This window comes from Rosa chinensis, chromosome 4, assembly GCF_002994745.2.
Source record: "Rosa chinensis cultivar Old Blush chromosome 4, RchiOBHm-V2, whole genome shotgun sequence".
Classification (NCBI taxonomy): Eukaryota; Viridiplantae; Streptophyta; class Magnoliopsida; order Rosales; family Rosaceae; genus Rosa; species Rosa chinensis.
In genome coordinates this window covers 13,570,060-13,582,968 of record NC_037091.1, presented here as the reverse complement: position 1 = coordinate 13,582,968, position 12,909 = coordinate 13,570,060, and the positions used below count along the sequence as shown (strand labels likewise).

The 12,909-nt window shown below is 36.8% G+C and overlaps 1 protein-coding gene across 1 annotated transcript; it reads left to right on the top strand.

Annotated features, from left to right (window-relative positions):
* The first annotated feature begins 1,681 nt into the window (after positions 1-1,681).
* LOC112197019 (cycloartenol synthase 2) lies at positions 1,682-12,302 on the top strand. Its single transcript, XM_024337542.2, has 18 exons — positions 1,682-2,198; positions 3,323-3,508; positions 3,679-3,768; positions 3,892-4,086; positions 4,220-4,304; positions 4,949-5,115; positions 5,615-5,803; positions 6,576-6,689; positions 7,224-7,346; positions 7,432-7,554; positions 7,631-7,729; positions 7,846-7,902; positions 8,637-8,683; positions 8,778-8,921; positions 9,108-9,285; positions 10,266-10,346; positions 10,827-10,910; positions 11,653-12,302. The coding sequence occupies exons 1-18, from the start codon at positions 2,001-2,003 to the stop codon at positions 11,764-11,766; spliced, it is 2,274 nt and encodes a 757-aa protein (XP_024193310.1). The 5' UTR covers positions 1,682-2,000; the 3' UTR covers positions 11,767-12,302.
* The last annotated feature ends 607 nt before the right edge of the window (positions 12,303-12,909 follow it).

The following is a 12,909-nucleotide window of genomic DNA, read 5'->3' as shown; positions in this document are numbered from 1 at the left end:
CAAGAAGGGAAAAAAAAAAAAAAGAGAAGAAGAAGGAATGGAACCCCGAACCCCTGAATTTTTGCTAGCCAAATATTGCACTAAACTTGGCACATGTAAAAGTCTTGCATTGCTTTCGAATCTTTTGTGGGGCATATAATTGGGGAGGGCATAAGGCGACGCCACTTAATTTGACCTCCCCTTCAAATTTGTTTGAAGAAACTAGGGTTAGGCTTATTTGCATCCATGTCTTCGAAGTACTTTTAGTAGTATGGCTCCAAGCTAATGTTATGGAGGACTATGGACTATGGAGATTGGAGCATTTGAATGGAAATAAGTAACCCGCAATATGCGCAATATAATGCATGTGATATGATTCATTCATTGTATGATGAAGGTAAATATAGCCAAAGCTAGGTGCAGCCTTAGTTGAAATTAAGGGAACAAATCTAAACTTATGCACTGTTGAGTTTAGAGCATGGAGAATGAGTAATAAACATGCACGGAAACCAAATAGACTTTTGGTGTAAAAATATTGAGCGGAAGTGGACGAACTTTTTCTTACTATATCTCATGTTTCTACGAAGTGCAATGAATCAATTAATTGCCTGTTGCCTATAAAAGAGATAGTAGTGCACTGCATTGACTGTAGAATTTGTAGAGTTATCTATACCTAGTATTGAAAGTGAGTTAAAATTGATTTTCTAGGGTGTTCAAGGGATTGAATTTGAGATATAAACTTGTGTGATACAGCTTGTACTATTACTTTGTTATTATTTTCAACAGCCAAGAAAGATCAAGTCATACCCAAATAGACGTATCTTAAAAAAAAAGGAGCGAGAGGTAATCTTATTAAATATTGTATTGTTATGTATGTTTGTTTTTTCGTATATTAGTTACTTTCTTGATATTGTGCATTATTGAACAATTTGTTCTTAACTTAGAGCATTTTTTTGAATCATGTTAAAGTCCTACAATCTTAATTATTTTTATTCAAAACCGATTTAATGGTTCCATCATAAGTCTTTGAGTTCACTTAATTTCTAAAATAGAAGACTTTCAGGGAAGGTAGATGGTAGAGTAGAGAGGGCATGTGCTATGTTAGAATGGTCCAAGCAAGGACACGTACCTAAACTTCTTGAACATTGGGTTCTTCTTCATCCTTATGTAGTTAACGACGGTCGGCAGTATTCTTAGTCCATTACATTTCTGTGGTGAGCATCGTCATTGACCCTAAGAAAGCAAACTGGATCACATTATTGAGCTTAGGTTATCAGTCCCAGCTACAAGCCATCATCGTCAATCGTCATCCATCTTATAAATTTTTAGAAAGGACTGATCAATCAGATGTACAGAGATTTTTAAGTGTTTTGAATATTTCACCCTATTAAAATACTCATATTTTCAGAATGTGATTACTATTTTAATTGAGCAGACGTACGCAAAATGGCACGGCTGCAATATGTAAGCCACAAAAAATTAGGCAAAAGGGAATCCAGAGACATGACAAGACGGCCTTAACGTGACCTAGTTGACGACCTGCTCTTCTAGAAGGCGCGGGGCTTCTAGAACACCCGTGGATCTATCGGGGTATCCTGCACTGCACTATCATAGAAGGATCTACTTTCTAGCTTTTCTTTTTCCGTGTTTGGCCGCATCATAAGAACATTCATATAATCCCTTACACAAATAAGGAAAAATTATTCACTAGCCAAACGAACCCCACCCCACGAAATTTGTCTGCCACTATCACTCTGTAAATCTCAATAGTTTTATGTGCCAACTGCCACATGCCTCTCTTTCAAAACTTCCCACTTCGGAATCCAGTGAGAGCACAGCGAGCTACATATTTTGTTTGTTTCCCCTTCGTCAAAATCCTCAGTCTTCTCTCTTCAAATACCTCCATTTTCAATTGGATTTGAAATCCGGCGACTCTTCTTCTTCTTCTTCTTCTCCTCCTCCTCCTCCGAGCCTTTTCAGATCTTGGAGAATTCTGACCGCCGATCGCCGCGGGATCGAGAATGTGGAAGCTGAAGATTGCGGAGGGAGGGAATCCATGGCTGCGGACGCTCAACAACCACGTCGGCCGGCATGTCTGGGAGTTCGATCCCAAGCTTGGAACTCCGGCGGAGCTTGAGGAGGTCGAGAAGGCTCGCGAACACTACCATAACCACCGCTTCGTTCAGAAGCACAGCTCCGATCGGCTCATGCGCATTCAGGTTCGGATTTTTTATGTTTTTTCAATTCTGGAATGATCGGTTGCGTTCTCGCTTTGTTTTGAGTTTGCTTTACTTCAGTACGTTGCTTACTTCATTTAGGGATCTAGTACCTTCTTGTTAAGTCTGTATATGAATATTTTAATATTGTGTTTTGGAAGTGAGAATTGAAGTTGACCGGAATTCTTGCTTGACTATGGATTGCGTGATGGAGTGAATTGTTGCCGACTGTAGTGTGAAAATTTCTTCTGAAGTTATTTTTGACAGCAGTGGTTTGCGTCATGGTTCTTCTGTTTGGTCACAAAGGTCATAGTACTGTGGAAAACATTTTGAATCTTCATTGGATGAGTTTTCGAAGTGATGGAGATATATTTTAATTATTAATTAACCTTTGTTGATCTAGTTGCTCTTTCCAAATTCAGAAAATTTGGAGTCAATGATAGCTACATCTGGGAATAGTTAACTAGGATAATGTTAGTTAATTATTAAATATTTTTTGTGATCTGTGTTTTCTGAACTGTTTTAACGTGCTCTATACTGTTTCCTGCTTAGTTGTTATATTTGTTCTCTTTGGATGCCGCTGACTCACGTCTTTGCTGGCCTTGCTTTTTTCTTTTACTGAAATGACAAAACATCATTTTAATGTCATTTCATATGAATTTTTTCATTCCACCAATTTGTGAGTTACTTTAGAGCTAGGTTCTTCTGAATTTCGAAATTCTGCCGAGGTAAACAACTACCAGTCAAGGTGCAACCAGCTACAGTCAACTTTGAAAAGCCTGTTATACTATTCTAAAATTGGTCCCGGGAGTTTCATTTTCACTAGAAAGAATAGATCTTGTAAATCATAGACCTTAATTTTCATTTTAAATGTGACAGGGTAGACTGTGTAGAATACTTCTTGGGCTAGTCTTGCAGCGAAGCCCATAAATATGTCAAAATTGCAATGCACGTACAGTTTGCATGGTACTTGCAACAATGCTTAATCTTAGACCTATGCCAAAATTAGAGTTTCTTTAAAGCTGTTGTTATGATTTTGGCTGTATGTCAAGTTCTTTTCCTATAGTATCAAAATTACATCACTTCACTTAAGTATAACCACTTGTCTTTCCTCACCAAAAATGTAGTTTTCCAAGGAGAGCCCGGTTCATGATGTTTTACCCCAGATCAAAGTAAAGGACACGGAAGATCTGACCGACGAGACAGTTACTAAAGTTTTAAGAAGGGCTATAAATTTCCATTCCACACTTCAAGCCCATGATGGACATTGGCCTGGGGACTATGGAGGCCCTATGTTTTTACTGCCTGGCCTGGTAAGTGCTGATGTTTCAAATTGACTCTTGTTGTGGATAATATGCTAGTCAACCTAAACAGAGTACACCAGAAACTATAATTTTAATACCTCCTTATACAATAAACGTTACTACAAAGATAATTACTTACTTATTGTCATTCTTGACACTTTTTCTCATCAAATGATCAGGTGATTACTTTGTCCATCACTGGGGCACTGAACGCAGTCTTAACAGATGAACATAGGAAGGAGATCTGTCGATACCTTTACAATCATCAGGCAAGAATTTGGATTAAAACTTTTAGGACTTACTCATCTCTTAAAAGTTTATCAGAGCTTTCCTTTTCTAGAGCTTCTACTCATCGACTGAATTTATGTTAATTTAGAGATGTTTAATTGCAGAATGAAGATGGTGGGTGGGGTTTACACATAGAGGGCCCCAGTACCATGTTTGGTAGTGTCTTGACTTATGTTACCTTAAGGTTGCTTGGCGAAGGGGCTAAAGATGGAAAAGGAGCGATGGAGACAGGGCGTAAATGGATTTTGGACCATGGGAGTGCCACAGCAATTACATCATGGGGCAAAATGTGGTTATCAGTTCAGAACTTAACCTTCATCTTGTTGGTCTAATAAACCATTAAGTCTAGAATTTAATGTATATGTGAACAACTCCATATATCGGTAATCTAGTTCAGTTGTTTAATCCTTGTTATATTGGTGGTTGGTATAGGTACTTGGAGCATTTGAATGGTCTGGCAATAATCCCCTGCCCCCTGAGATATGGCTTCTTCCTTACATGCTCCCTATCCATCCAGGTTCTTGCTCATTTATCCATTTTATGCAGATGAGTGTTTATGTGTGTCTTCATGTATGCATGTATCTTTTTAATTGCTGAAAATATGTGACATCTCCTTATCAGTGGAAAAAGAGGAATACGTTAAAGTAGCTTATAGCCACTTTTTAACTTGTTATGTACAATTAATTGTGGTAATCAGCATAGCTTAGGTGGTCATATAACTTCCTTTCTTGACTGGGACCTGGAGGATAATAAACTTTATAGCATACAGTTTCTGTTTCAGACAGAAATTTGTTATTGTTATATAACTATCTGAGTTGATGCTGGAAATACCAAGCTCTGGGTGACTTAAGTTGACATATTCGCTTTGGTGTGGCATTCCTATGGCTAAACATAAACAAATATGCTGTATCTGGTGGATTTTTCCTTTCCTTCTTGAAATTTAATTTCTATTTTAGAACGGCACTCTTTGTTCTGGAAGGGAGATTTCAAATGCCATTGTTTTCAGCTAGCATGGTTTTTGTTCAGTTGTGCATTATATGGTGTGATCTTGTTCTAAAAGGTTAACTGAAGATTACTAGTGGGCTGTGGCATATGTGGGATAATTGCTTTGATCTTCAAAGCCACTGTAGCAGAGAAATTGATTTACTTTTTACTCTGCAGGAAGGATGTGGTGTCATTGCCGCATGGTCTATTTGCCAATGTCTTACTTGTATGGAAAGCGGTTTGTTGGTCCAATCACACCAACAGTTTTGTCTTTGAGAAAGGAGCTTTTTAATGTCCCCTATCATGAAATAGATTGGAACCAGGCGCGGAATGAGTGTGCAAAGGTTGGTCAATTGACATCAGACAAAATCTATAATTTTGTTGATAATAAACTGGGGAGAAAATAGTATATTTATCTTCTTCTTCTTCTTTTTTAGCTACTTGACTGAAGAGCAGAGTATAACAACTGTACTGATGTTTTCACATTTTGATTATTACTCATTGTGATAACAGCTCAAATGTTGATTAATGTGCTTACAGGAAAGTATGATCCTTCTGAAAAAGATTAGAATATGCTGCGATTATTGCTATGTTTCACATTTTATAGATGCAATTAATTATTATTGTTATTATTCTTACTTTTATTTGTTGTGCTATGAGTGGGTAATACACAGTTCTATTTATATGGGATATTAGTTCGAGGTATTTGATGTTTTTTTTTTTTTGTATTCAAGTACGTTGGTTTACAGTCAGCAGATTTTAGATCCCATTTATTTATTGTTCAATCAATTGGATAATTAGATCCTGATTTGTTTAAGAAAACGCATTGCTTTATTGTTGCAGGAGGATTTGTACTATCCGCATCCCCTTGTACAAGACATACTTTGGACCTCTCTTCATAAGGCTGTTGAACCAGTCTTGATGCGTTGGCCTGGAAAGAAGTTGAGAGAAAAGGCTCTGCAAACTGCGATTGAGCACATACATTATGAAGATGAGAATACTCGTTATCTTTGCATTGGGCCTGTGAATAAGGTACATATCCAAGCATTTCACTACTATACAAACTTGTGTGATAAATGTTTCGTCTGTTAAGGGGAGTGGACCTAATCTGCTGAGTGCTGCCACTTGTACTACATTGGAAGACTGGATGTGTAGGAAGCAGGAAAATAGTTGTAGGCATGGAAAGGATGGTAAAAGAGAAGGATGTGAGGATTTCCTTGGTAGTACGAATAATATAAATATAAAATAACACCCTTTATTTGGTTCTCAGTTCAATTGGGATCTTGTAATGATTTTGTAACACTATTTATTCCTTGCACTCCTTCCACGAGTGCATGGGTTTGGGAGGTTTGGAGGGGAATTAAATCCACCCTGTTTTCTGAATTAAATCCACCCTGTTTTCTGTTCTAACCCAACCCTTTACCACATGATGGACCTCCTCTCTTTCCATCCCTTTATCCCCTCCCCCTTTCTTCTCCAACCAAAGTTGGTGTTAAGTGTTCTCAACAATCTAGTTGGATTCTCTTGGTTGACTATAATATTAGTTGGGTTCCAAAATTCCTTCAATGATCTCCAACCTTTTATTTATTTATTTTTTATTTTTTATTTTTTTTATTTTTATCTTGGACTGAATACTGATGTTCATTCCAATCTGCTATTTTCCTAGATGACTTTTGAAATTGGTTTTTACTTTTTCAGTTTTCCTTTCAGTGATGTGTATGTTTTAATTGCCAGAATATATTAAGCACCCCTCTTGTCACATATGTTTATTTGTCAATTAGAGTTTACTAAATTTGAGTTGCAGGTGTTAAATATGCTTTGCTGTTGGGTGGAAGATCCAAATTCAGAGGCTTTCAAGTTGCATATTCCAAGAATCTATGATTATCTATGGATTGCTGAAGATGGCATGAAAATGCAGGTAGAAATAGTGCCATCTCTCCGAACAATTTTTGACAAGGGAAATTCTAAATGACTTTTTGCCCAAGACTACGTGACTTTTTTGTCTTTCAAAAAATTCTTAGTCCTCTCATTTATAAATGTGGAAATTGCCAAGTGCTTGGTGGTCTATGAAACTGGCATTATAGTGTTTGCTGGTTTGTGGAAAGCATTCTGTAGCCATCCACCAAACACTATGAAGACAATTGAGCAACCAGCACCAATACTCCACAAGTCCACTTTAAAGAGTGAACCTTTTTCTTTTTACTGTTTCTTGTATAATTTAATTTTGATAAGAAATGAACTTGAAAGGGTAAACTGAGAATTATTGGGGGGAAATCGGAGTAAATGAGGGGCTTCCATTTAAAGTTATTATACATCTGGTTTGGTTGGTGCATGTCCATTGGCACTTTCAAGCTGTTTAGAATGCTCATTGAAAATTTGGCCATGACTTTATTCTACCTCAGTTACTGAAATAACTTTTCTATTTAAGACCTAGATGTAATGATTATTGTAGGGGTATAATGGAAGCCAGTTATGGGACACTGCTTTCGCAGTTCAAGCAATCGTGTCAACCAACCTTGTTGAAGAATATGGTTCAACTCTTAGGAAGGGACATAAATTCATAAAAGATTCACAGGTAGAATTCTTTGTGCATCAGAATCTGTTTTGCTTCTTACTAATGTTTCCAGCATTTCCCTAATTGAGACTTTTATTTTATCAAGGTTTTAGAAAATTGCCCAGGGGATCTCGACTTTTGGTATCGCCACATTTCAAAGGGTGCTTGGCCTTTCTCTACTGCTGATCATGGATGGCCCATCTCAGACTGCACAGCAGAAGGACTGAAAGTAAGTGTTGATGGAATTGAACATATTGCATTTACCTATTTTATTGTTCACTATTTATAACTCTTATCTTTTGCAGGCTGTTCTAATCTTGTCAAAAATCCCATCAGAAATTGTCGGTGAACCCCTAGATGCAAATCGGTTGTATGATGCTGTCAATGTCGTACTCTCATTACAGGTTAGCCAGACCATAATAAGAAGTAGAGAACTGTGTTATTTTCAACCACTCATACCCTCACCATTCACAATAATTGTGAATAGCTATTTATTTCATAAAAATTAACCTGATTGCAGAATGGGGATGGTGGTTTTGCGACATATGAACTCACAAGGTCCTACAGATGGTTGGAGGTAGCCTCATTTTTCATGACTCTCCATTGTTTTCACTGATCTTCATATCACTTTAGTCGGTTCTAATAAAATTGTGTAGGGCACTCAGTAATGCAAGTGCATCTTGTAATCTCCTCCCTCTAGTCAGTAATGGAATTCTTGTGTTGTGCGTAAATAGGATCTTCATTAACCTATGTATCCAATTATGCTTATTTCCATCTTGTTCTTATTGAGAAAGTTAGGTAAAATTTGTCTGATTGCATTCTTCAAAACATCTATCTACACAAAATAGGCTAAGCTCCCTGTTCAATGCCATCTCTATGATCCTGTTGTTTATAAGCTGATGATAGTGAAAAACCACGCCATGAACAAATTAAAAAGTATCTTTTACTATCAAGTTAAAGTAGAAAATTCTCATGGAGGTATATATTTAAATGTGTTAACCGTTCCAACTTAACCATTCCAACTTTCACATCCCTTCAGTTCGCCAGGGTGATAGCGCCCATTTCATCATATAGGTCAGTCTGACAGCTGTAGATCATCTTGTCATCATTGATGTGTAAATTCATCCTGTCTTTTCTTCTAGAAACTTGGGCAAAAGTCATTATGTGACATGGCTCATTAGATTCATTAAGGAATCCGTCCTTTCTTTTTGGTCCAAGTTATGGAAATGTTGCAATGATCTATGCTTTCAATAGTAACACTTCCACAGATAATGGAGACCTAATGCATTTCACTTCTATTTTTCTTTCCAGTTGATCAACCCTGCTGAGACATTTGGTGACATTGTTATCGATTATCCGTAAGATATCAGCACCTTGAACTGCACTAACTGTACTCTCGTAATGTGTTTCCAATTATTTAATTGTGTTGGTGCTTATTTCATGTCTCTGTAGATATGTTGAATGTACCTCAGCTGCTATTCAAGCTTTGGCATCATTTAAAAAATTATATCCTGGTCATCGGCGACAAGAAGTAGAACAGTGCATCAAAAAGGGAGTTGATTTTATTGAGAAGATACAAGAGTCTGATGGCTCATGGTTTGTCCCTGCTTTTGTTATTTTATTAGTTCTTTCTAAATGTTATATATTCTCCGATGTATCATTTTCAAGATTTCCTAGGCCACTGCATGCAACTAAGTCTTAGAATTTAGGATTCCCTGTTGCTGTATGAAAAATAAGGTTTGCAGTGCAATCACACCTTTTATATCTAAAATTTCTGAGCAGGTATGGTTCTTGGGGTGTTTGCTTCACTTATGGTACATGGTTTGGGGTAAAAGGGTTGGTGGCTGCTGGAAGGAACTACGACAATAGCTCTAGCATTCGTAATGCTTGTGATTTTCTGCTATCGAAACAGCTTGCCTCTGGTGGCTGGGGAGAGAGTTATCTTTCATGCCAAAACAAGGTTAGGTCTTTCTAATCCACATCTTTCTTATGTGTCAAATAACTACAAATACTTTCTCTATGTTGCTTCACTAATTCTGAACTATTGTAGTTTATCAGTTTAACACTGTTTTATGTGTTATTTAGCTCTCAATCCCTTTGAACTATCATTTTAAGATAACCAAGTCATTCTTCTCTCCTGTCTGCTTTTGCTTTTTTGTCTTTTTATTCTTTGAATGGCTACAAAGCTGAAGATTAGGTGAACAGGAATAGTGGGCTGCAAAGACACAAAAAACTTAGTTTCGCCCCTTTCCTGATTTATAAACTAGCTATTCTTTCTACTGATCCTTTAGTGGTTACCCTTAAATATGTCAGTCCTGTCGTATCTCTTGTAAGCTTAGGTCTGCTATATCTTTTGTTGCATGGAGCTTGAATATTTGATCTTACTAATAGTCTAGTAGATTACTTCTACTCTAGCAGCTTGATGATATTCTTTGATGGGGAAAAATTTAGATGGTAGTGCTCCATGGACATGTTCCCCAAAGATTTAAATTTCTACAGTTAAGACATTATTTTAAGGGCTTTCAATTGGTTTAATATTTGTCTAGCAACGGTAATATATGCTCCATGGACATGTTCCCCAAAGATTTAAATTTCTACAGTTAAGACATTATTTTAAGGGCTTTCAATTGGTTTAATATATGTCTAGCAACGGTAATATATATGATCATATCTGTGTGTATAATTGTGTTACATAAAAATATATTTAATAAAAGTAGCTTTTGTTTTCCTGATCATCGGTGTGTGGTTATATTGGACACCCTGTGAAATTCTAGGGTCATTGGCCTTTTCTTTAAATAAAATTCCCAGGCAGTATTTAACGTAAACATGCTCATAAAGGCACCTCCGAGGTGATATTACTGAACAGGTTCCAGTAATAATTTTGTTTTGTGTGTTTTAATGTTTCATGTCTGTTAACGTTCTAATACCCTGTCCATGCAGGAGTACACAAATCTCAAGGGGGATAGGTCTCATGTGGTAAACACTGGATGGGCTATGTTAGCTCTTATTGATGCCGGGCAGGTAATGTATTTAGGTTTACTTAAATACATTATGTCATCACATGTAGTGCGTAGGTTGTTCTCATGTTCAACTTTCGCTGTTGATCAGCAGTCCGCAGATACAGATAGCACATTCAAAAATTTACTGTTCAAACTCATAGTAGAATAACGGCATTATATCAGACAACATAAGCCCGTCTATATCTAACAGTTTGACTTACTATACAGCCACTCTCCAATCTCATTGTACTTCATAGAGAGGCTCTTTGACAGTGAACTCAACAGCAGCACTAAATCTGACCATATCACCCAAGAAATCTAATTCTCATTATTCCCTAGAAAATTCTGCCTTTGAACACAATCCCACAAAAACTTTAATGCTTCCCTACACCATCTTTGCATTATACTTTATTTTATTTTATTTTTATGCTGATATGGACTTTTCTGCACTGCTGTACTTTTGCAATCATCTAAACCATGGTAATCTTATATCTTGGAGCAGGCTGAAAGAGATCCGACACCGTTGCACCGTGGGGCTAGATGTTTGATAAATTCTCAAATGGAGAATGGTGATTTTCCTCAAGAGGTACTTCACTGTTCATTGACAATACTATTTAGAATGGATAATTGGGAAGAAATGGTCTTGAGCCTTCAGATTTTATGCATGCCTTTTGGATTCTAATGAAAAATTGGGAGTGAGCACAAGATCTTCGTATCTTGGGTTTGGCATGTGACTTATAAATAGTAATGAGATAGTTATAGCTGCATGATCAGTCGAACAATTTTTGGGAAAAATGAGTAAATATTTTATTTCTTCCTCGTAGTGTTGAACAGTTGACATTTATTTCTTTGAGATCTCTATTCCTTTTGGAATGGGTCATAATTCATTGCGTTGATGATCCATTTAATGAAAATCTTATTCATAGCATGCACAAAATATAAGAAATCTTCTTATACTATAAATACTAGATTAAGGATGAATACATACCCACCATTTCAGTTTAAACTATGTCACAAGATTTTTATTATTATTATCTTATCATCATCATCATCTTTTTTATTTTTATTTTTTATGAGTTTAGAATTATCAAGAGTAGTAGTGTTTCTCTCAATCTCTGTTGTATTGCGTTTTAGTATTTGCTTTACCATGATGTTCCATTCTCATTCTATTGTTGTTTTGATGCCTTTCCTTAGATTGCTATAACATTGTGAAGGAAATCTCTTTTATTTTTATTGATTTATTTATTTATTTATTTATTGTTGGGAAATAAAGGGTGAAATGTTACTAAGTTGTGTTAAGACCTTTTTCTTAAAATATTATTTTACAGGAAATCATGGGTGTCTTCAACCGGAACTGTATGATCGCCTATTCTGCATACAGAAACATATTCCCCATATGGGCATTGGGAGAATACCGCTGTAGGGTGTTGGGATCTTCATGAGTCATTCATTTGTAAAACATCAACACTTGCCCAGCGTATTTTGCAAGTTCAGTGACCCTTATTAGTCTGCTTCTCAATTAAAGTGGTATCTCAAAGCTACCTCTTTCATCAATCCGGCCCCTTCTGATTGTGGTTGGCCTGCATGCCACTTATCAATGGGGTTCGTATGCATGAGGAATCAACATATCTTGTTTAGTCTTGTTTATTTTGGAAAGAACAATTGATCCCCATTTGTAAATCAACCGTTGCTTCGGGTACTCTTTTGAATATAGTACTTCCATTTTAGGTTTGTCCGGTATTGCTGACTTCTGAATGTCACCTTCCAAGGAAGTAACTGTCATCAGGAAAGCCTCAGTCCTCAGACAGTTATTTACATTGAATTTGTTTCATCTCAATTCTTGCAGTTTCAGTTTCTGTTCTGTACTGTTGGTTGCCGAACATGTAGGCTTTTGGGTGGGTATTGGCCCTGCTTCTCAGTAATTAAATGCAGTGAAGTTTCTTGACCAAAATAAAAATAAAAATGCAATATTGGTGAACGAATATGTAATGAAGTCTTGTATTTGGTCAGTGAAAATGTAATGAAGTGATATCATGCTTTTTAGCTGAGATAATTACCGATTCACTTTCACTGTCCGGTATATAGAAGAACGTTTTAGATAACTATTCATCTTTTTTTTTTTTTTTTTTTTTTTTTTTTTTTTTTTTTATAATAAAAAAAAGGAGGTACTGGGAAGGACCACAAGGAGGCACGCAATGGCCTTTTTTACCCGAAGTCCAGCACAGTGCCGAGCCAAAGACGCAGCGACACCCCCCTTCGGGCATCGAGTACACCAAATAGGTGGGCTTGCCCTCCCCGCATAGTCTTTTCCATACACAAGGCTCGAACTTGAGACCTCTGCCTCAAGTCCCTCAACTTGCTTAAGGAGCACAGTCAACTTGCCAACTGAACTGGACCATGTGGGTGTTTTAGATAACTATTCATGTGAGTGAGTCTGAGACATTATTTATGTTGTTTCCTATATCTAAAGATTACAGAGCGGTTCGATAAATTGGGAGGATGAAAATACAAGGACAAAATGTGTTTTTCTGGAAAATGGGGATTGCAGTACATGGATCAATCTTTACTGGGCAGTAGAAATCAAA